Genomic DNA, 25,325 nt, shown 5'->3' with positions numbered 1-25,325 from the left:
TCTACCTGGTGTCCGTGTAAATCAGGCCCCCAAACTAAATGTATTTAAATAAGCTTTAAATAGGTCACGTGGAATCCAAGTTAGAGCGACTTCTTTGTAACATGAAGGTCCACTGATTACTAACTAGCCCAGTTCCTGTGCTTTGTGACCAAGCTGGCTGGGGCCTTTTCCACCTTTCCTAGAGGTACTGTGCATCTGTTTTCCAGCCTACAGATCTATTTTCTCCAAAAACAAGACTTTTTTTCTTGGTGGAATGACTTCTAGAAAATTAAACTGAAGTCATTTCTTAGGATCCCCAGATTAAGTTCCCAGATGGCCTCCAGGAATTAATATATCTTCCTAAATATCAGAAACCATGGGAACAGCACGCACTACTCTTGTACAGATAGCATCTAAGGCAACTAAGGAAAATGCACTTTAATTTCTCCTTAAAAGAGTTCTCCAAAATGTTTACAATTTTAATAACTTACATGGGGCTTAGTATCTAAGGTCTATAATGGTCTCTTTGGGTATTGTACTCAAAGTAAATGATACCAGGAGAGTTAAGTGTTACCAAGTTAAATTATGCTTAAAAAAAAATTGGTTCACTCAAGGAATCTTTCATTTTGAAAATAGCCCAATTTAGTCTCAATCAAGTTTCCCTAGAAAACCTTGGAGTAAGGCTCCCACTGAGATTTCAAAAACATACCTCACTTTCAGTTTTCACTTGACTTGGAGAGCCTCCCCTTTGAGCTACAGGCAATTGATCTCCGCCCGGAACCCTAGGGGGAATCTTTCCTTTTTGAATTTGGATTGGTGGGAGGGAGTATGCCCCTCCATAAATTCACCCTTGGGGCTTGGTTTCGGGGATAGCTCATCGAGCACGTTGTTGTTGTCCAGTTGTCCAGTTCTGCTCCCCTTCATTCTTGGCTCTCAGTCATGGCCACTGGAACTGTCAGGGTTCTGCACAATAATTCAGAATTGCCCTGATACAATTCCAATGTATTTTGAAAGCAACGCATCATTGGTGGCTACTCAGGTCCTGGGATTGAGCACAATTAGGCTAACGTGCTGTAATTGTAGAAAACACATAGGCTTGCAGCCAAACACTTCTGTGATCTTCAGCAAGTGACTTTGCTTCTCTGAGTCTCAGGTTCCTCATTTTCAAAATGGGGGTCCTCGTAGGTACCTTACAGAGTTGCTATGAGATTTCAATATGACAAGGTTTAGTAAGGAGCCTAGTGCACTGATGCACAACCCATGCTCAGTAAATGGTCATTGCTATATATTTCCATTGTGTCATTTTTTAATGCATCAGGATCATCCTTATCAGTGCCATAGAAACAAGAGACTACTGAGAGGGCCCATTGAATGGGGCACTGGAAATATGAGTGATACCTCATTTTTAGTCTACCATCAGCCTTTCCTGATTTTTAGGGCAAATTATGCATCCACTTTGAACTCTAATTCTCAGGGGTATATTATCTGGGAAACATTCAAACTAGGAAGAACTGTGGGTTGAGATGACCAAATCAGGGAGAAGGATTTAGGTAAGAGCAAAGATGATGTTCCTTCAGTGCGACCCTGGGAGAGGTAAATCTGAGACCCTGAGTGAGAACAAGAGAAGTGAAAGAAGACCCTCCTGCCATGGTTGGTGCTGACTCCAGACTCTAAAGTAAGTGGCAAATGGGGGCCTGGGATCAGGCAGTCTGTCCTGATAGGCTCCCCTGTGATTACCCCCATGACAGGAGGATGATGAGCACTTTGGGGGAGTGGGCAGGTGAGTCCTCTGGTGGATCCAAATTGCTTTAAAAACTCTAAGGAAGCTGTTGGTTGGGATTGAGGTGGGAGCAGGGACAGGATTATGGACAAGGAAAATACTAAAAACACAGATAATTTAATTTCTTCCAATCAAGTTGAAGACTGAGAAGCTAAATTCCTTTTTTCAAACCCAAAATACATTGTCTGCTTTCTTTTCATGTTACTATGTCACTGATGCCAAAGGAGTCATGCTTAACTGTGGCCATAGAGTGAATCCCTTCAGAGGACAGTTGCCTTCTGTTCCCCTATGGTATGTGCTCAGATTTGAAACTGGTGGATGACTCCAATAACTCAGATACCACCAATCTTAGGTACAATTTCCTTTGACTTCTATGAGACAAAAATGATGCATGACAGAGAGGACAGACCACGTCCTTCTTGTCCTCATCACAGAACCCACAAAGACACACACTCGCAGAGTACCAACCAGGTACCAAGGCCTTGATGTTCAGGCTGAACAAAATAATGACTAAAAGTGTGGACTGAAGACCCACACTCTCTGGCTGTGATGATTACAAGCTGTGTGACTTTGAGAAAGTGACTTAACCTATCTGTGACTGTGTTACTGGTTTGTACCTTTCACAGACCGCTGTGAAAATGAAAGAGTCCTCTTGTGTACCATGTTCAGCGTGCCCGGCACACGCTAGCGCCCCCTAGTGTACTCGATGATGAAAAACTTTAGGTCTCTTAAGCTCTGCATCCATGTGCCTGTGCCTTGTAATATTTTGAACTCTGGCTCTGTCATTAGTTGTGTGCTCTGGGGAAAATTCCTAAACCTCCCTAGCCTAGCTTTCCCTTCCTACAAATAGGGGACAATGATAATTACTTTCAAAAGTCATTGTGAAGATCAAATATCAATGTTCTCAAAATGTTTCACACATGTAAATACCTGACTACATACATAGTAGTTTTTGTTATCTATTAAAAATAGACTAACAACAATCCCTGTCCTGTCTCATGGATTGTTGTGAGAAGAATGGACATAAAAAAGCAGCATAAAGCACTATATAAATGTTATTACATCCAGCAGTAGGCAATCAATCAACAGGGATTGTTGCAGTCCTGCAGTATCAGGAAGCTAAATACTGAGGAGACTGTAGTCCATTTGCAATTGTAAACAAATTGCTACTTTTACCATTAGGAAATCGAAGAACAGTCATTGTAAACAAACCAGCTTAAGGCTTGCTCAAGAACAGTACTTTTTAATTTACTGAAAAGTGCTTTCCAAGTTTTTATTTTAAAGCCACCAACACAAGGTGGTGATGAATAATTTAAGGATGCTACATTAGAGTGGATAGATTTTTGAAGTTTTTATGGCTTGGGTTTTCTTTCATTTTAATTTAGTAGATGTTGACATGTGTTGGTGCTGAGCATTGTGGTACTTAACAGTCTTCTGCGTTTTAACCCAAAGAAGGTGGGTTCAGAGCACTCCTGGGCTGGAGTATAAACACAAGAAGACTCCCAATCCCTGAAGCAGGAGACTGCCCTCTAAAGGCATATTTTTTCTTTCACAACTGGCCAATATAAATGAGTCCTCTCTGAATTAGTTTATATAGAATTCCCAGAATTTAAATTTTATCCTATTGAATTAGAAGGAAATTGCTTTTTTTCCTACAATGCTATTGCACTTCACCAAATATTAATCTTTACTGGAAATTAGCACACCTCTCCACAATGGGAACAACCTAAAAACATGTCCCTTTACTTGTTTTCAACTGCAACAAACACTAAAATAATTACATGTCTGATGTAGACATGAATAAAGCCAGTTATAGAAGTTTGTTTGAACTTCTTCCAAGAAACCTTTCCCCCTCCTAATTAGTTTTGTTCCCTCTCACTGTTTTCTCTCCTCAAATAGACTTAGAACTCAATGTAGCCTGGAATGTGCTTTTTGAATATTTTGGTTTTCCATCAAAATGCCTGCAGCCCCATAGCACCCTGTATATAACTGGGGATCAATAAATGGTTTTTGAGTTGATTTATTTAGTCTTTGGGACATTGACATTTGTAGTGAAATTTCAGTCAAGGATTTCTAATCGAGAGTTGTTTCTTTCTCCTGAATAACAAGACTGGAAGGTGTTTTCTTTCTTTCTGGCAGAATAAAATCTGCATGTCCTGGAGAAAGCTTAGGAAACGTATAATTGATATATTTTTGAAATGCTTCCCTTGTTTCCTGTAATTCCTCCTCCAGGAAATCTTTCCAATTTGTCATAATGCGTAGTTGTTTCGCTATGGACAGCAGCTCCCCCTCAGTGTTAACCAGTTTATCCATCACATTTCCAAGCGTGGCCTGATGTGTCTTCTCCGCTTCTTGAAGCACTTCCTGGACCTCTTCTTGCTTCTGCCTCTGAGCCATGCAATAGTACACATTCATTTCATGTTCTTTTTCTTTTATCATTTGGTTCACACTCTTGCTCTGATCCTTCATAACTGTTATACCAGTATTCAAAACTTCCTCCATGGCTTTTCTACAAAAGGGAGGGAGTTATAAGTTAGATGGGTTAGCCACTAAAAACAAAAAGATGTTGTCTTTTGCCCCAGATGTATGAGAAACTGTTGCATTGTTTAGATGAGCCATCAGTCTGAGAGAGGTGGGTAGAGATGAGCTTTTGGATTGCAGTAGCTGTTAACAATCCAAGAACATTTTTCAAGCAGGGAGACTGCCCACTGACTTCCCTGCTGGGGACTAGGGTGAGGCCTACTAGCCTAGTGTCTGATGGTAATTTTAGGGACCTGAGTCCTCTGTGGCCAGAAAAATATGAATGCAATGTGATTAAAAATGAAGAAATAGGGTCAGAGTTCTAAACCCCTAGAGAAAGTATTTCTGTGTATCAATCCAGCTACTTCCCTTTAGCCAGAGGGGAGGAAATTGTACTCACAGTTTTATCTGAACAATACTCTGATAGCCACCTCAAACCTTTTGGTCTCAAAACCCCTTTTCACTCTTAAAATGACCAAGGAACCCAAAGAACTTTTGTTTGTATGGGTGATATCTAGTGACACAGACAGTATTAGAATTAAAAGTGAGACATTAAAAAAATATTTATACATTTATGTAAGGTACGATTAAATCTATGGAATATTAAATGTAATTAAGTTACCTTTTATGGAAAATAATTTCCAAATTAAAAAAATTTTGGTGAGAGAAGTGGCATACTTCCACATTTTTTGCAAAACTCTTGTCTGGCTTAACAGAAAAAAAGATGGATTTTTTTTCATATTGTTTCAATCTGTTGTGCCATCACACATCATAAAACTCTGGAAAATAGCACTCTGTACTCATGAGATAATGAGAGTGAAAAGGCAAATAATATATTTGTATTGTTAAGAAAACAGCTTTGACCTCAGGGCCCCCCTGAAAGGGTCTCAGGGACACTGAGTATTCCTTGGACCACACTTGGAGAACCACTGCTGAATGAGTTCACAGACCTCTGGTTGTAATGTACGAAATTATATGTAATTTATAGCAGCCAACTGTTTTGAATTCTTACCATGTCCCAGGCAAGTAAGTGGATGAGCATCCCATGCATACATTAGCTTAATGTTTCCTCAAAATGAGTCCATGAGGTGGGTTTATGATTCTGCCTATTTTACCGATGAAGAGACTGAGGCTCACAAAGGTTAAGTGACTTGCCCTATTTCACTTTATCAGTACAAGTGGCAAAATGAGCAACCCAGGCAGTCTGAGTCCAGGTCAAAAGCTTTTAGCCACTGTAATGTAATTTTGATGGACATCTCTGCTTAACCTAGTTTCAAGACCTCCCAAGAGGTCTTGAGAATAAAACCTCCCCAAGATTTGAGAATAAAATAATTTATAAATGTGATTCAAATACTTATGATTGTTCCTGAAAATCCTCCCCCTCTGCCTCCAGGTCTATTACAATCTTCCCAAGACTTAGCACCTGTCCTATCTCCTAACTTCTAACCTCCAAGATGCAATTCTCTCATTGTCTCCGATTCTTTCAACTTGACTTTCAAATGTGAACTTCCCTAATCATGAGGTAAACATCAGTTGTCCTTAGCCTCTGTGGCGCTGTGCAATATTTCTCCCCTTCCTTTTCCCACCAGTCAGGCTACATCTATGACTAATAACAAGGGTTAACATTTACTGAGTACTTACTGTGTCCCAGGGACTGTGCTAAGCATTTGACATGCATTACGTCTCATTTAATTTTCACAATAATTGAAGATGGTACAATTTTTATTTATTACCTCTTACTATTCCCATGTAACAGGGGAGGAAACTGAGGCTTAGGGAGATTTAGTTATTGTTCAGTGACACAATTGAGCAAGTGGGAAAGCTCCCGCCCTTAACCATTACCTGCTGCAATAGTGTGAGAGATCATTATATATTTTTTATCGGGAGAACAACACAATGAAAGTAATTATGTTTTAGAATTGTTATTCTGGTAATAGTGGTTAAATTGAAAAATAACGGGGTTAAGTAGAGATATGAACTGGTACTATTTTGCAACATTCTGGGTGTGCAATAATGAGGGTCTGAATTAATGATGAAAAAGAAAGGGGTAGGTAGAGGGAGAGAAAAGGATAAGTCCAAGAAATATTACAAAGCCGTAAGTGCCAGAATTTGTGTTGGCTAGGATAAAGGGGAGGCAGAAAGAAGAGGAATCAAGACTAACTCCCCGATTCTCGGCCTGGGTCACAGGAGAATGGAGGTACTATCAGTAGAAATCACACTGTGGCTAGAGCCGGGGGTGAGCCTCTACACACACCCTGAGGATTTAGTCTGCTGTTTTATAGAATCTTTGGGATACTGGAGAGTCTGTAAAGGTGGCGACCACGGACACTGGTGCTTTGATTAGAAGGGACTGAAAGGAAGCTTCCTTGAGCCTGCCTCAAGTCTCCACAGGGGAAGTGGTGCTCCTTCTCGGGAACCACAGCTCTGTCCCATGCAGGTGCGAGCTTCCTGCTGGCTTCGCCTGGCTTTCTCCCGGCCCACACAGAGGATGTGTTCATCTGTGGGGCCAACTAGAAGGCTCCACCAGAGCTGGTCCTAGGTAAAACTGCTCAAATAAGGTGCATCTTAGATGACTCCAGCTTCCACCCTCTATAACAGTCCCCCCCGCCGCCCTGGCCCTTAAAACACCTTGCTCTCAAGATCTGTTCTCACTAAAGGGATCTGGTATTTTTGGGGATGTCCCTTCCAACTCCTCCCAGCCGGCATTAGAGCCTGAATTTTTGATCCTGTGGGATTCACTCCTTTTGGTGTAAGGTCAGAGTATCTCTGATCTTTATTCTGATAATTTCCTAGAAGTCATGGAATTGAAGCCAGGAGAAAAGTGGGTGCAGAGCATGGAGAAATGGTCTGGAGTACCCATTCAGCTTTCTATCTCCCCTGTCTGGCATGGTGCCTGGTGTGTATACAACAGGTAACCAATAAATGGGTGAATGAATGGGTAGTATAGATGTAGTTCTCTCCAATACATTTTTTATGCCAAATAATACTAATTTTAAAACAGCTAAATTAGAGCATTATCAAAGCCTGAAACAATTCATGCTTAAAAAGGATTCTTAGCATAAGCAAAATATTCATCATAAAAAATAGTCACTTCTTGTGGTATCTCTAAAATATTTTTTGATTTATACAAATTACCCACAATTTTTTTTCTCAAAAGAGGGCCTAGAAATCACATCATATGAGGAAGGACTAAAGGAACTCGTTTCGTACTTTTTGGTTTTTTTTCTTTTCTCCTTCAAATGAATGCTTGGAGAATCTTCCTCTCTTCTCAAATATCTGGAGGATCACTACGCATCGGGGAGGGGAGGCAGAGCTGGAAGCCAAGTGTGGATGTGAGGATGAGACCCAGCACATTCTGGATCCACGTTAGGAAGCACATGACAAGTAGAGGCATTCAGTATTTTAACCAACCACTTCAACCAGCTGTAAAATTCCTGGAACAGAAGCACTCAGGAGGCTCACCAGTGCTTGGCAGGCATCCAGCAGAAGGAATAGCAGGTTCCACGGCCTCCAATGCCCCTTCTGACATGACGCGAACATTTATGCTTCCTTCTGCAAGTGGTGAGGTCTATCTGCCATCTCTCACTTTATGAGGCTCTAATCTTGGGATTTCAAAATTACACACCATATTTACGTGCAGTGCTGGCCACAAATTGAAATTTTTTGAATAGTTTTAGTGTGTGTCCATATATATCCATAGGATTCAGTCTGATATTTTATAAAATGGGTTCTCAGAGAAGAAAAATAGATTAGTAAATAAAAATAGAATCTAATATATAATAATTCAACCTCATTAAGCTCTTGAGGAAAAAAATAAAGCATGGAAAACCATACCAGCAACTGATTTGTGCTTTGCTCTTGAGGGACTCTCCTAGCTCTCTCTCTCTCTCTCACTGTGTTTGAGAGGCTATTGAAATGATTCAAGATACATTGCTCACAGGTTTAAAGAATAATATCTGGCTGTTCCTTCCCTTCTACCTATTAAGTGAAGTTTTCATTTTCCCCATAAATGTTGCTAAGAGCACACTTCTCAATCTCCTTTCTATGTCCATCAGTAAAAGTCTTGGTTCTTAAGACAGTAAGAATGAATACTTCATTTCTCCATTTCTTCAATTCCTAAATTATAAAAGGATTTGTTCCCAAAATTCATTTGTACATCAAGTATTTAGAGTGATATTAAGCATTTGCCTAATGAGCCCACAGTAAACTATTAATCCATTTTTTCACTTGAACTATAGCACTGTTAGCACTATTTTATTTTTTTTAAGATTTTTTTCATTTATTTGACAGAGAGTGAGAGCACGAGCACAAGCAGGCAGAGCAGCAGGCAGACGGAGAGGGAGAAGCAGGCTCCCCACCGAGCAGGGAGCCCGATGTGGGACTCCATCCCAGGACTCTGGGATCATGACCTGAGCTGAAGGCAGACGCTTAACCGAGTGAGCCACCCAGGTGCCCCAGTAGCACTATTTTAATCAGTTATAACCACTGTGTTTGAAGGAAAATATATTCTGACTTTCCACCTAAGAAACAGGGAACCTACTGCACCCAGTCTTGCAGGAGGATTAGTGATACCCCAGACTGAGGTGACAGTCATTGTATAGATTTGGTGGGGGGTCATCTCCAGAGGCCACCCCTTAGTGGTGCATCTATATCTCAGGGTCATTCATATTCTTAACCTTCCCTTGGTTCTGCCTCATTACACTATCCACCTTCCCCTCTACATGTTTGTTCATTCTGTTCTTACTCTTTCCAGTCTTTCACAAATAGGACCTCCTTCGTTCTCTCTAAGGCCCAAGCCAAGACTAACTGCCTCCAACAAACCCAGCTCACCACATAGCCCACACGCTTGTTGCTTGATCTTTCCAGGACTTTCCCAGTACTTAGTGTTCTTTGTACCCGTCCATCTAGCCTTGGTCTATGGGGCAGCCATGCTTTAGTTACTACACATGTTGAGGAAACACCCTTATTTCCTTGCAGCAGAACTCAGGACCACATCCACAGAAGGCACTTTATAAGCTCTGGTGAAATGAGCAGGATAGTGTAATGGAAGGTCATAAACTTTGGTATGGTATAGACCAGGGTTCACATGGGGCCCTGTCACCTCTTCTCTATGTGACCTTTGGCAGGTTGCTCAATCTCTCTCTTAAAACTCAGGGACTTCATCTGAAGATATGGAGGATGATAGAATCCCTCAGGAAGGGATACAAAAATTCAGTGAGAAGCACACAAAGGGCCTTGCATGTGCTGCATGTTAAATAAAGGGTAACTATCATTAGCAATTATAGACATGAACACAAAAATTCCTGAGCAGTCACTTCATTCATGCCTTTGTCTTGGGCTAGAAAACACCTAGAACCTTTCTAAGCAAAACTCGCCTGCTTGCTCTCTTCTCTCCCTCTCCCGCCTCTCCTTCCCTTCCTCCCTCCTTCCTTTCCTTTCCTTTCCTTTCCTTTCCTTTCCTTTCCTTCCTTTCCTTCCTTTCCTTCCTTCCTTCCTTCCACCTCCCTCCTTCCTTCTCGCCTTCTCTCCCTTCCTTCTTTCCTTCCAGAAAAAGAATACAGTGTTTCCCAGATAATCTATTTAGAATCTAATCACCCCAGTCCACAAAATGTGTTCTGTGAATTTGGCATATTTGTCATAATATGTAAATGTTCTGAATCCTTAATTCTTCAGTGGAAGTTTATAATCAAATAAAAGATCTACAGTCGAATTCTAAAGAGTGGTCCTTCTCCATATATTCATTTCTGCAAATGCTCTAAAGAACACTGGAATCCAGCGATGTCTAGAAATAAGATCTGATGTGCGGCAGAGTGGGTTCAGCTAATTGGAACAAATTCAAACCTTTGTTTAATAAATATTTAATACATGCATACCATGGGCCAGGCTCTCTTCCAGGCATTTGGAATACATCAATGGACAAAATGGACATTCTAGTTGGCTATCCTTAAACAACAGACATAGCAGTTCCCTAATTATAGTCAACTGACTTAATAAAAAGCAGAGAGGAAAGGGCCAGAGGTGGGGGTGGGGGGATGATGAAAGCAGCAGAGTGAGGGAAGGAGCAGACACTGTAAGTGTGTGAGGAGTAGACCCAGAAGCTCCTACAGGAGAGGCAGAGTTCCTGCAGATGGAGGGCGGGGAGAAGGGAGAGGGGTACCACCTTTCACTGTATTGGACTACAACTCATTTGGGCATTACCACCTTCTCTAACTTTCTCCCAGAATCTTCTTTCACTTTCCTTTTCAGTCTCAATAATGATTTATAGCCTGTGCATGAAGGAAGGTACCGCTGAAATAGTCACAGCTGCAGCGCTCGCTCTTATTTATCTGCAAAATAAACATCCTACAGGATTTGACCTTTGGCCCTGTTCTAAACAGTTCTAACAAAGAAGATTTTACCCATTAATCACAAACAGATTTGTTCCTTAAGTCAAAGAGCAAAGCAAAAGAGACAAGTCCTAGACTAGAAGGCCAAACACAGAGGTTTCAGTCTTGGTTCTGCTGCTGAAGCTGCGTGATCTTGGGCAGGTCACTTAATAGCTGGAAACTGTTTTTCTCTTGGTTCCAATAATCACTAGGGATCCTGACTGCTGTCCTGTAAAAATTGGCCAATTCCATCAAATGTTCATTGCATACATAAAAATGGTTACTTTGGTATTCTTTAAAAAAAGTGATCTGATTTGTGTAGAAATTATTTGTGATCATGTACAAATATAAAGCTGTAATGACATCAAAAGGGCATGGAAGGACAAGGGGCCCATTATTTAAAAATGAATGTCCCTGGGAGACAGGGAAGGTAGGGAAGCAGTGAGTGAGGACTTAGCAAGTTTTGCCCTATATATTTCCAAAGTGTCCATTTCATTTACAGCATGTATGACTTGTGTAATAAGGAAAAGACCAAAAGTAACACATCCATGCTGGTGTATGATATCAGCTAGTGAATGTGAAGATTGACTTTTATGTGTTTATGGGGAAATATTTCTTGATTCCTCTCCTCAGCCTCTTAAAACTGGAGATACAGAACGCAAAGCACATTATTTAGGATGGTAGTTATCTCTTGAGAGTGGGGAGAGGAAGGAAATGTGATTGAGGAAGCGTCATGGGAGCATCAGAAGTGTTAGCAATTTTCAATCTCTTCAGATGAGTGGTAGGTCTTTGAATATTCATGGTATTTTTTCTTTAAACCACACACACACATACACATACATTCTACAATATATTACATATTGTTCTCTATGTTTGAAATATTCCATAATAAAAATATAAAAACACAGAACCTGGGAAATATCCACCTATGCACCTCAACCTTATCCCTTGCTCCAAGTTGATTTGGCCAGAGTAAGATACTGATTTGCAAATATGTTCTCTGGAATACCTTTTCTGGGCCTGGATTGCTTCTTGGGCCATCTGTCTCTCTTCAGCCCTGGCCTTCTCCACAGCCTGGACCTTCTCCCTGTGGCACTCCATCATAATCCTTTGGATTCTATGTACCATGCGTTGTTCTGCAGCCAAGTGTTCTCTCTGTAGTTCATCTTCCATGTTTTGGTGCACCTCAATCTTGGTTTTGGCTGCCATTTCCTTAAGCAACAGTTAAATAGGTTTAGATGTTATAGCTTTTATTTATTTATTTATTATTTATTTTTTTTAAAAAATATATTTTTCTTTTTCTTTTTTAAGTATGGAGCCCAACCCAGTGCTTGAACTTGTAACCCTGAGATCAAGGGTCAGACGCTTAACTGACTGAGCCACCCAGGTGCCCTTATAGCTTTGGTGTTTAAAAATGTACACTAGAAGGTCCTGAGTCAGTCTCAGTCTCATAAAAATGCATATTAAAAGGTTATTCGTATTTAACCCAATGGAACGTGCATCTATCAACACTGATGATTTAAAAGAAGAGTGTGGGGGTGTCTGGGTGGCTCTACCCAGAGTAAGAACAGAATGAACAAACATTCGGTTAAGTACCTGACTCTTGATTTCAGCTCAGGTCATGATCTCAGGATCATGAGATAGAGCCCCGCCTTGGGCTCCATGTTGGGCATGGAGCCTGCTTAAGACTCTCTCTCTCCCTCCAGCTTTCTCTCTCTCCCTCCAGCTTCCTCTCTCTCTCAAAAAAATAAATAAAAAGAAGACTGTGTATGATATGGAAAACTTTCATTTATATAATGCTAATACCAAAAATGTTGCAAACCACAGAGCATAAATATTTATGTAAGTAATATTGGAATATTCCCTGATATGCCAAAAGGGAAAATAGGTCTTTTTTTCCTTGATCGTCCAAATGTTCTATAGTGTCATGTTATCTTTATACATAATTAGAGATACATAATATGATTCTCCTTTAGGAAGTCAATCCTGGAAAATGACAGAAATAATGACTATGCCTCCTCAGTGTCTTCTGGGTAGGAGGGAACCTGAAGCTCAGACAGCTAACAGTTGCCCATTACTGTAGTCACAGAAGCTTGTCTGTCTGTCCTCTTGCCATCTGAGCATTCCAGCTCATTAGCATTAAGGGGTCCTTTCTCCTTCACCAAGGGGACAGAAACAAGTGCTCCATCACTCCAGGGTAGAAGGACCTGTGGATGCCTTTGGCCAAGTAAAGGGAGGAAGCACTAGTCAAAGCAAGACTCAAGAAAAATAGATTCTCAAGGAAAACCCTGTAACCATTTTGGAAATGCCTACTAACCCTGCCACGTGCCAGGCACTGTGCTAGGCTCACGTACTACAAACACAAGAAGGCTGGGATCCTCCTCCTCAAGAAACCAGCAACTTAATCGTGCAATGAGTGTTTTAGTAGAAATGCAAGAAAGGAGGAGCAATGAATTCTGCCTAGAGTTTCAAAACTTTCATTTAAAAGTAAATTTTTACCTCTATTTTACGGATAACAAGAGAGCATAAAGAAATAAGTTATTTCACATAGTGAGTCAGTGGAAGAACTAGGAACAGAAACAGGATTCTCAATGCCAGTTTCCTGCTTCATCGCTGGCTGTGATGCTAGGGTCTTTCAAGAGATTCATCAATTTATTTTCATTCCAGAAACGCTGTACAATCCTCTAATCACAGTGAACATGTCTGCTTGCTTTCTCTTTCTTTCTTTTGAACTCTATGTCTCAATGGAAGCTGAAACCACTTTAGCTTTTTAGAAAAAAAGTGTCTTAACAATTAAAATATTTGTTAGACTTCAGTTTTTTCAAGAGAAGGAAAGTTTTCGTCTTCTCACTTTGGCTACTCCAAAGGTGACAATTTTAAAAAAGGAATAAAACAACAAAAACAACTTTAAGAATCTCTCCAGAGTGGCCTCAGTTCATGTATTTAGCAAGAAATGTTAAGGAAAACACTGGCTGTTTAGAAAGGCCACTAGGTTTTCCATATGCAGAAGGTTTTGCCTCTGAGAGGACTAGAACTTTTTGACGATAAAACATTTTGCATGGAAATATTTCTAAACGTCTTTAAGATTTATCTTACTTCATAAAAAAAGCATTAAACCAAGTCCTTCTTTTATGCAATGATGTATTAAAAGCAAAATCATTTTACTGCCTCACAAAGCATGTGGAATATATATTTAAAGTTACAAAAATAATTCAATGACTGACTGTTTGGCAATGTTCTTATTCAATGGAAAGTCTCCCAGTTAAATTACTTTTACTGAAATACATTTTGAGTAAATCAGCTCATATATTATCTTATCAAAGAAAGATAAACCATGTCCATAAGGCAAAAACAAATGAGATGCTCAGAGAGGCCCAGATATTTCTACATGTGATAGCTGAGAGAAACTTCTCCTAAGGCAGACATTGTGTCATAAATGTCTGTCACACATCAGTGCAGTAAATATGATGGATTTCATGAGGCTGTTTCTTACAGTATCTCAATATATGAGCTGATTTACTCAAAATGTAATATGAGACATGCCAAATTCTTAATATCATAAAAGAGTAATTAATACGTGGTGAGATCTACATATCTGAATTTAATGGTATTTGGTTTTAGAATAGCTTGGTTTCTGCTCTACATATTGGCAATCTCAAACTGTAATATGTGTGAGAATCAGATGGGCTGCTGGTTAAAAACCTTGCCCCTGACTGTGTAGGTCAGGTGGGGCCTGGGAATCTGCATGTTAAGCTCCCAGGTGAGTAGATTCTAAAGCAGGTTGTTCATAGACACCACTTGAGAAGCAATAATGATGTGTATGTCTGGGTATCCTAAGTTGAAATAATCCTATGCATCCCTCTTAGACAAATCACTCCTCATTACACTAAAAATATCCCTGTACGCCTGGGTGGCTCAGTCGGTTAAGCGTCTGCCTTCAGCTCAGGTCATGACCCCAGGGTCCTGGGATTGAGTCCCATGTCGGGCTCCTTGCTCAGAGGGGAGTACGCTTCTCCTTCTCCTTCTGCTCCTCCCCCCACTTACGCGCTCTCCCTCTCTTAAATAAATAAATAAATAAATAAATAAATAAAATCTTTAGAAGATATGTCCCTGAGATGGTAGTATAAATGTGAATTCCCAAACCCTAGACAAATATTTTAGAAAGGTCAACCTCCTTCTAACTTTTCCCCTTTACATTTTCCTAGGACTTCCACTTCAGCACTAAGTGTATCAGCTCCACCCAAAGACTATATGGAGTACAGACAAACGTGAGCTCCTTGAAACTGGCATCACAGCTCGGTCATCCTTGTATTTTCAGAACCCAACACCAGGAGTGATGTTCAAAATGTGTATCCTCTGGCTGCAGCAATGGGGCAGGGGCCTGAAGTTCCCCACCACTTTGAAGGGTTGCCGCTTTACACTGCTGGATTGGGGGAGGTCTTAGAGTCTGGGGGAGTGGCCAGGGTGGCTGGGAGGTGGTTATCTATCAACTGATAGAGAAGTATTGAAACACTTATGGCCACACCGGCAGATGCCAGTGGTGCAGCAGGTCCACATAGATTTGCTATAAATGTTCTTCATGTTTTGAACTAAAATAGGGAATGGGCAGTGAACCCCTGCAGCCAACTTCTCGGGGACCATGGCCACTGGAGCCAAGCAGGGAGGACCCCACTACCCTTCCTAAAGGGAACCCTGGGGCAGAGCTCCCTTTCCTGACAACAAGTTTCCTGAGGACAAGGACAGTCCATTTAATCTTGTCTGATACATGGTAGGTGTTCATTACCGAAACAATGAATAAATGGGCTGGTGGTCCCTGAACTGTTTATTAGTTCTGTTTTTATTAAGTTAGGCCGAATCTGGGGCCAGACTTCTGCCACTGTCCCTCCAGCCTCTGCCCATGAATCATCACATCTACACCATGTCTTGTCCTGTCCCTCCCGTGGCTGACATGTGAGAACAGTTCTATATCCTTTTCCTTTGATCAGATTTGGTAACTGGGGTACTGAACTAAATAATGAATTCCTGCACCTCTGCCTGGGATGTTGGCCAGCTACCTATAAGTTCCAGGTTAGAAAGAGGACCCCTCATTTTATGACCTCTGGTGCTGCAGGAAATACTTCAGTAACAGCTCAGAGTCCCCATCGGCACTTCAGTAAATGTAAATTGAGGGGAGAGGAGGCCATCAGAGAGCCCGGGAGAAGGAAGAAAACACCCCGCTTCCTTTGTTCGGCCACAGCCTGAACACTTGCTAAGCCAAGGCTCTGCGCTGGACACTGGGCTAGAGTGGGAATGAGAGAGACATGCCCTACTGGAGGCTACTGTCATGTGTGAGGCACAAGTAATCACGCGGTCTATTTAACTGCAGTGCTGATGGGTGAGGTCTGCTATAAAAGGCGACAGGGTGTCAAGGACAGAGCACGGTGGCAGGGCAGAGCTGATCAGGTAAAGCTTCCCTTGAGTAGTGATGTTTGAGCTAAAACCCTTGAAGTGGGGGGGGGGGGCACAATAATGTGCCAGACACATTATTTCATTGAACTCTTTCAACATTCTGGCAAAGACCCTGAGGTGGGAAGGAGGCGGTGCATTCAGGTTTGAGGACCCGAAAAACGGCGGTGAGATAGAAGGGCTGGGGCAAGAGACGTGGAGGGTAAAGCAAACGGGGTGGCTCCTTTGGGCCTTGAAACCCCATAAAGATTGGATTCATCACATCAGAAACCGTGGGATTCTCCCACACCCATCCATCACTGCTGCCTCTCATCTGTGAGTTCAGCATCTCTTCTGTGAAAATCCTGGGTCTCCCAACCAACCTCCATGAAATACCCATCAAGGTTTTACATATTTTGTTTTTTCTCTTATTCCTTTGCCAGAGCTTTTTACTAACCTATGTACCCTTAAAAAGACAACAAACAAGCCATTATAAAAACCTGTAAATCTTTTTGGTGTGCCTCTTCCAGAATCTGAATATTAATTTTGTGTTGGTCATTTGCTTCTTCAAGTGCTTTCTCGATTGCTTGTTTTTGACGTTCATTAGCCTTTGAAAGAAACAGCCCATACTTAATATTTATATATTAATGTATAAACTTATATTAACACAAATTTTTCATGTTTACTGAAAATTAGCAACCGCCATGGGGCCCCTAATTACTTGCTCTGTTCCCATCTCAAATCTCCCACAGCCAACTTGGCTGCCTCAGCCAGAGATGCCCTAACACATTCTGACAGCTAACATCACTGTTTTGTGAACTGCTTAAGAGAGTTTTACTGTAAGCTGCTGGGTTGTCTTTTCTTTGGCACTTTATTTCTTGCTTCTTGATTATCAAAGTAATGTGTGCTCATTGCAGAAAATCTGGAAAATACAGAGAAGTGGAAAGATGCACAAAGCTAGACCTTGCTGAGAAACGAGGCTGAGCACTATCCCTGACCTCCTGAATCAGGCATTCAGAAAGAGGTTTTATTATTTTATTTGAAGAGAATGCCCAGATCATTAGATATGCTGACATTGCTTTATATTAGGGTGTATAATTAATAGTTTGCAATTGATTTGAATTTTACTATTATTGATAAAGAGAGATGACTACTAAGACTTTTATTCATATTACCCTTTGCACTTGGAACATTTTGCACTTTCAAAGTACTCTAATACCAAACTTGTGCGGGCACAGATGCTGGACAATTCTAACACTCTTTGCCATGATGTCTATATTATAAAGACACTGAGAAATAATGTTCCAAGCACTGTGTCTTGTCCTGCTCTCACGGAGCATTCATTCTCTTTGGGAAGTTGTTTACGTTATTCTATCTATGACTGGAAGGAGGAGAGGCTGGAGGATTGAGATTTTGCTTCAGTTAAGTGTCTGGGATCTGACTGTGAGTCCCAACACACTCAAATTGCCCCTACAACCCTCAGCAGTCATAGGGACAAGATAAACATGGACCTTGGAGAGAAAGAAGGAGAGCAGACCATAATACAGAATTTGGCAAAAACAAGCACTTGGTCAGGGGTGTTACAACACCACAAAAATGGATGGTCTACATATGAAATAGTAAGCAATAATAAACAATTATTAACAAGGATGTCTTTTTTTTTTAAGTTTTAATCCAGTGAGATTAAGGAGAGCAGGAGTCATCCACACAGAGGGGCAATTTAGAAGGAATGAAACCCCTAATGGTGTCTGCTTCTCACTAAAGACCTCCTGTGTGCCAGACACATTATTTCATTGAACTCTTTCAACAATCCTATAGAATCTTATCGTTCCTCTTTTACATTTGAAGAAGCTGAGACTGCAGAGTTGAAGAATTTGCCCAAGGTCCCACAGATAGCCAGGATTCAAAGTCAGTTCTGACTATTGTTTTGGACAAATCCAAAAAGTGAAAGAACTGTAAAGATGCTTTTAGGTTGATATCCAACTTCTTTTACCTGAACCCATACGTCAGCTTCTGCTTTTGCAATACGTTCTTTGAGTACTGCCTCTTGAAATTGCTCTTCTTTATTCAGAATATCTGCCCCAATATCTGTGTATTTGAGGAAAAACAATCACAAGAATCCACAGACTGTTTTTTCCTTTTCACTATCACCTAGTTACTTATTAATGTCCTCTAAAAGATATTCCCTTTTAGATGTCAATCTTTTCTTTAAAGATACCGATGAAAGGGGTAGGTTTTTCCCTAATTAGTGAGGAGGGAGCTCACAGCATCGTTGGGTCTGGAGACAGGCTGTTCCCTTCATCACACTCAGGCCACACAATAAGCAACTGGGGAAGTAAAGTGGCAGAAAAGAGCACATCCTGCGGTCCCAGAGCAGAACAGTGAGAGAATATTCAAGCTATGTTAGCACATTGTCCTGCTCCCCACTCTCTGCCCTGATCTGGGCGCTGGCGTTGCTTCTCTCAGGGAAGGGGTAGCAGAATGCTCTCTTCACTCTGTTGCATGTCTTTCTTCATGTGTAGGTCTTCATAGGTTAGCTGCTTCAGTTGTGGAGTAAGGGGGTAGCTGTTTAGTACTTCTCGGTCAATGGTCTCACTTAATTTCCACATGATAATATTCCCATAATAGCCTTCCTACTCGGACAAGAAAATAAAAGCCTAAAGAGGTTAGAGGACTACACGGTACCAGATAGCTAGGGACAGAGCTAGACCTACAGCCGAGCTCCATCTTCACCTACCAGAGCGGACCGTCAGAGGTGGCTCAGGACCTGTGTGCAGGTGACAAGCCTTTTCAGTGCTCATGGCACACACAGAGTCATCTTTTACCCAATCTAAACTCTTATACTACTTACTCTTCATTCCATTTATTTCTCACATCTTAGATTTGTTGAATTATTAACTTTTCATGTGATTAGGTCTTGACGATCAACTTCTGAAAATTACAAAGCTTATCTTATATTGCAGTGTCTCTCTCCTGAATACCCAGCTTGGCGATAAGTACAGAGAAGCCATTGTGGACATAGGTGTCTGCCAACATCTCTGCTCTCCCTCTGGTAACAGGACCCATTTCTCTCAAGAATGTCCCTCTCTCACTTCAGGTTGTTCTGGGGGGACTGGGGACTGCAAATCTCAGCAGCCAACCTGCTTCACCCATCATTTTGTCACCATCCTCCAGGCCATAACAGTTGGCCCAGGGTTGGGCACATGCTCCAGCCTGGCCAACCAGGCTCTTCTTTAGGATTTATAGAAGGATGTAAGGAGAAAATACCTTTTTCCTCTGAGATTTCTAAGCTAGAGGTAATAGCCACTTAGAGCAGTTTGGGACCACTTCTACTCTTTTCCCAGCTGCTGGAGTAAGCCTGGCTGGTAGTAAACAATTGGGCCAACTCATTGAGAGCAGGCGTGGATAGATCGAAAGCCCTGGTACCAGATCCCTCTTGGGCTTCTCTGTTAAAGGGTCAAGGAATTCTCTTTTATGCACAGTCTGTCTGAGTTGTGTTTCTGTCACCTGCAACTGAAAATCCATGTTTGATAGCATTACAAGTCTTTGCTATTAGATTATTAGTGACTCTAAACACATAGGGCAGTGAATACTACAGTAGAGATGGACATATACTACATAGGCTCAACACTGTGTAGATATGATTATGAAAGATCTAGGAAGAAAGGGGACTAAGCATGGACCATCAATGTATTAAATTTCATAAAAATGTGATACAACTGTGGGCTGCTAGTACTCTTTCTTATGCTTAAATTCCATTATTTGATATTAGTTTTTCTCAACCCTAATTGTACAACAGGATTCCTGCATAGCTTTAAAAAAAGTACTCAGGGAAAGACTAGTAATACAAAGGACAACGTGGATGGATCTCAAGGGCATTATGCTGAATGAAAAAAGCCAATTTCAAAGAGTTACATACTATATGATTCTATCTATATAACATTCTCAAAGGGATAAGATTATAGTGATGGAGAACAGATTAGTGGTTGCCAGGGGTTCAGGGTAGGGTGTGTTAAGGGGTAACATAAGGGAGTTCCTTTGTGGTGATAGAACAGTTCTCTGTCCTGATTGTGGAGATGGTTACATAAGCCTACACGTGATAAATTTTATAAAATTATACACCAAGAAAAAAAAAATGCATGTAAGGTCTGCACCTGAGTTAACAGTATTTTCCAATACCAATTTCCTGGTTTTGACAATATACTAGCATTTTGTAAGATATCAATGAGAGAAACTGGAGAAGGAGTACAAGGGAACTCTATTCTGTTTTTAAAACTTGTGAGTCTTAAACAATTTCCAAATAAAAAGCTATTAAAATATGAAACAAATATAAAAAAAAAAAAACCAACACATGCTGAAGCCTGATTCTGAAGGCTCTAAGTTAGTGGGTCTGTGTTAAATTAACATTAAGTCCTATGACTCTGTATTTAGATATTTGTAGTAAAAACAAATGTTTTAAAAGCTATGTGTGCTGAGGCACCTGCATGGCTCAGTCGGTTGAGGGTCTGACTCTTGATCCCAGCTCAGGTCTTGATCTCAGGGTCGTGAGTTCAAGCCCCATGTTGGGCTCCACGTTGGGTGTGGAGCCTACTTAAAAAACCAAAACCCAAAAAAACCACAAAAAATAAAAGCTGTGTGCACTGCTAGCGTTGAGGACTACTGCCCTATGCAATATTCACTTAACATTTATACAGACATTCCCACATGCTCCTGAATTTACTTATAAAGAACAGAGAATTTTGACTCTTTCGACTTAAAATAGTCAATGACAAATACAGGTCACTGAATATAAAATATTAATTTCTAACTAGATTTATCCGCATAAGGAATCAATCAATAAACACACATCTAAGAATGGATATCCACTGACCTGGGCATAAGAAGTCAAATCACTCTAGACATTATAATTAATAAGTCATACTAAACATGTACTGAAAGTTAAAATCAGTTTTGGTATTGATTATTTGTAGAGAATGATTCCAATTTGATCTCCCCTATACTGTAATGTTTTCAAGACATTCTCCATTCTTTAGCTTCTCACGTTTTCCAAGATCAGGAGTGAAATCAAATCACTAGTTTACCAGGTTACAGGAAGAAAGCATCAGAGAAGTATTTGGAGAGTCCTTAGGAATGCATTTTAAGGTTCAAAGTTAGACTGCAAACTCTGATAGGAATAAGGAGAGAAGTAAACCTGTGATGACAATCTGATTTGCTTAGACAGCAAATAGTCTCAGGTCATCTCCATGTTACCTACATTTATGTCACCAGCTACTAGTAAAGGTTATAGTGTCACCCACTTATTAAGGTGTTACTTAGAGGTATTTCCTCTCCTATGTGTAAGGAAGGTGACCAAGTATGGGCAAGGGCAAAAAGAACTCCCATTTACTATTATGTGTCAACAAATATTTCATTAAAGCCTCATAACCAACCTGCAAATAGGGATTAACATCCCTATTTAACACAGGATCCCTAACATCCCTATAAGGAAACAGATTGAGAGGCTAAGTGTACTGTCTAAGGCACACAACTGGTCAGTGGAGAAGCTAGATTTCAACCCATATTCTTCTGGTGCCAAACAGACACCCCTGCAAGACAAGCAACTTTGATCAGAAGAGCTGATAAAAGTATAGCAGAAAGAATGACATATAATGCTATCAAATATTAGAACAAAGGAAAAGAGCATTCACTTACCCAGTATATCTTTGTGAGTGTAAAAGCGTGTCTTAAATGGCTTGTATTCATGGATCCGTTTGAAGGTTTCCCCAAAAGGGGCTGGTGGAATTATTTTATTACAAACAGCACAGCAAACAAAGCTTGTGTAATTCGGATTTCTGATCATAATTAAATTTTAGATGTCTTTTACTATGTGCAGTTAAATTACTCTTATGATACAAAAAAAAAGTTTTAAGAAAAAGCTAGAAGTTTAAGAAAGCTGGAAGAGGTTCAAGGTTTTAGGACAATGTTAGAGGCTGGTAACTATGAAATGATTCGCCATCATTAGGTAGTGGTTATGTGCCTAATGGCAAAGAATGGTACTGAAAGCCTTTGCCATGTAAAGTATGGGCACTGGATTTGGGAAGATTTAAGCAGTGGCTCTCCTCCAGATTCTAGCATGAAATTGTTAACTTACTTGGCAACTGTTGCTAGGTAAGACAAGCTTTGCTCATAAAAGCAACTAGAAATAATGACCAAAGGAGCATGTTATAGCCATTCATTTCCCAGATATTCTCTGTATGAGTTTCCTTTTGCTGCTGTAACAAATTACCACACATTTAGTGATTTAAAACAACACAAATTTATTCTCTTGCAATTCTGGAGGTCAGAAATCCAAAATGAGTCTTATGAGGCTAAAATTAAGGTGTTAACAGGGCTGGTTCCTTCTGGAGGATTTAGGGGAGAGTCTTTTCTTGCCTTTTTCATTTTCTAGAGGCCACCAAATTCCCTGGCTCATAGTCTCACATCACATAGCCTTTTCTACCCCTGTGTGCATGGTGACATTGCTTCTTCCTCTGATCTTCAGCCTCCTTCTTACAAGTATCTCTGTGACTGTATCAGGCCCATATGGATAATAAAGGATAATTTTCTCAGCTCAAAATCCCTAACTTGATCATATCTGTAAAGCCCCTTCTGCCATATAAGGTAACATTCACAGGTTTTAGGAATTAGGAACATCTTTGAGGGTGGGGTGGGACAGGGGAATCATTATTCAGCCAACCACACTTTCTTTTCTCTGTTCTTTTCTTTTCTCCCCTTTCTTCCGTCCTTCCTTCCTTCCTTTCTTTTAAATGGTTTATTTAAAGAATTGATTTCTTTTAGGCCAGGTGCTCGCTTCGGCAGCACATATACTAAAATTGGAACGATTTCTTTTAGGCCAGAAAAGGAGAGAACTTAATTTTTTTTCAGGTTATCTATAAATGTGATGTTTCAGTGTCATGGCAATAAAACTGGGAAACATCACAGTATCTTAAGGGAAAAATTCCTTTCCTTTAGTCAGAACTTAAAATTAATAAGCCTGGTTTTTAAAATCACATAGTTAAGTAATTTGTTGTCCTTGTTTTAAAATGGAAAGTCCTGCATCCCAAGAACCTCCTCATGCCTGAAAAACTAGGAAAGATTGGTCACCCTATGGAGGATAAGGCTACAAACCAATAAATAACTTCACTGTTTATTCATGAAATTCTTGAAAACCAATTTATCAATTGAACAGCTTGCTCCTCCGGGAAAATAGCTCTTCTATCAGAACAGATTACTTCCCAGGGCAAAAAGTCACTTCCCGCTTATTAATAGTTTACTTACTGAGACTTGCTTCAAGATCTAACCTATTATGTTACTGAGTTTGGCCAATCTCAACCAGATTCCCACACTGAAAGACCTTCCTTTAACCACTTGAACCCTGACTCCAAAATGCTGTACATCTCATGCCCAGACCATTCCTTTCTTAGACACAACTGACTTTGTCAAAGTGGCATTTTCCCTTAGAGAATGAATGAGAACATCAGTACACAGCCAGGCAGCCTTTGACACTGTGTACACAAAGCCTGTGTTGTAACTTGTAACCACCCTGTAAAAAGTATCATAGTTAGGTTATTTGTTCCTAAAATTCAATGTGATTGTTCCCTCCCATTATTTTTCACAGCTGTGCACCTTGCTGAATCTACTGCATAAGTGGCAACAAATATTTCATTATAGCCTCATAACCAACCTGCAAGATAGGGATTATCTATGAGAGAATAACCCAATGCAATTAGAGTTTTTCTTTGGGGAAAAAAAAGTATATTATACTGAGGTATGATGTTTTTATTTGATTACAACCAAATGTTATCTATTTAAGTTTTTGTAAATTAATGTTACAATGATATTATAAACATAAAATCAAATTTTCTTATGGTTATTTCCCAATAACCAGAAGCAACGACACAATCCTATTTAATATAGGATCCCTAACATCCTTATAAGGAAACAGACTGAGAGACTAAGTGTACTGTCTAAGGCACACAACTGGTCAGTGCAGAAGCTAGATTTTAACACATATTCTTCTGGTGCCAAACAGACACCCCTGAAAGACAAGCAACTTTGATTAGAAAAGCTGATAAAAGTCTATATAGCAGAAATGACACATGTGAATATGTATGTATTCACATACATAGATGTCACATGGCTTAAGGCTGCTCTATGCATTTCACACTGCCCTTCTGTGCTGTGATGGTCTCTTGATAGTTCACCTAACTACTATCTCCCCCCCGCCCCGCCCCGCCCAAATATCAACTTATTTTGTTGAATAATAGAGGAATTCTAAAAGATGATAGTGTGACATTAAATATGTAAGTTAAAAATAGAATTCTAGCTTAACAGCCAAAGTACACAGGGAAACCAAAGGCAAAAAATAATACTTTAAATTAAAAGGCATTTTATACCACCTAAGTGCATTTTAAACTGATGAAGTGTACTATATAGAGAGATGTAACAAAGGAATATTTAGGGCTCAGGAATAAAGATTTGATTTAGTTGCCTATAGATAACTCAATTAGTTAAGCTCTTTAATATCTACAAACAAGACAAAATTGCATTTTCACATATCTTACACAACCACAATAAAGTACTGGAAATTAAAAGCTCACAATATGATGATAAACCCTGCCAATGTAGTTATTGTTACTTGGTAATAATAAATGAAACAAAATTTCATAGGTGAGATTTATTTCTGAGCCCCAATTTCAGGGATTTGGAAAACTGTAAAAATCTACAAAAATGAAACATGTCCAAAATCCTTGTCAGAAAATTCTAAATTATATAAGGTAAGCCCAGGAGAGTAAGAAGACCTTCTTTTCTTATCTGTTGAATAGTTCTGGTTTTAAAATAACCATAAGAAAATTTGGTTTTATGTTTATAGTATCATTGTAAATTAATTTACAAAAACTAAAATAGATAACATTTGGTTGGAATCAAATAAAAACATACCTAGGTATAATATACTTTCTTTTTCAAAGAAAAACTCCAATTGCATTGGATTATTCTCTCATTTACTCATGTTAGTAGTTGAGTGGGACTACCTTATCAAAGGAAATAAAATTCTGGACCAAAAATAGCTGAAATGGAATGCCAAAATATATGAGTCATCTGTGACTCTGTAAAAATTATCTGTCTTGAATGTTGACTGCAGGCTTTATAATAGATTACAATTTTTCTTTCTTTTTTTCATAAATACAGGTTCTGTGCCAGGAAGAAAATGAACATTGCCTTTACAAATAGCAAAACAA

At 39.9% G+C, this 25,325-nt stretch overlaps 1 protein-coding gene across 1 annotated transcript; it reads right to left on the bottom strand.

Annotated features, from left to right (window-relative positions):
• Positions 1 to 25,251, bottom strand: C8H6orf163 (chromosome 8 C6orf163 homolog). The gene is made up of 5 exons (XM_006746324.3): positions 21,760 to 25,251; positions 18,062 to 18,156; positions 16,569 to 16,676; positions 11,654 to 11,856; positions 1 to 4,268 (listed from the first exon to the last, which is right to left on the bottom strand). The coding sequence occupies exons 1-5, from the start codon at positions 21,905 to 21,907 to the stop codon at positions 3,833 to 3,835; spliced, it is 990 nt and encodes a 329-aa protein (XP_006746387.2). The 5' UTR covers positions 21,908 to 25,251; the 3' UTR covers positions 1 to 3,832.
• Between the last annotated feature and the right edge of the window lie 74 nt (positions 25,252 to 25,325).

The sequence above is a fragment of the Leptonychotes weddellii genome, chromosome 8, assembly GCF_054177405.1.
Source record: "Leptonychotes weddellii isolate Sample4059 chromosome 8, ASM5417740v2, whole genome shotgun sequence".
Classification (NCBI taxonomy): Eukaryota; Metazoa; Chordata; class Mammalia; order Carnivora; family Phocidae; genus Leptonychotes; species Leptonychotes weddellii.
Note: the sequence above shows the minus strand (reverse complement) of the source record. Positions and strands in the feature narration are given on the sequence as shown.

Bases quoted from the DNA above. Each gene is read 5' to 3' on its own strand.
- C8H6orf163 (XM_006746324.3), bottom strand. From the start codon at position 21,907: ATGATCAGAAATCCGAATTACACAAGCTTTGTTTGCTGTGCTGTTTGT. The intron at 18,157-21,759 runs GTAAGTGAATGC...TCAAATACACAG, and splicing joins CACTCACAAAGATATACTGG to ATATTGGGGCAGATATTCTG. The intron at 16,677-18,061 runs GTAAAAGAAGTT...TTTCTTTCAAAG, and splicing joins AAGCTGACGTATGGGTTCAG to GCTAATGAACGTCAAAAACA.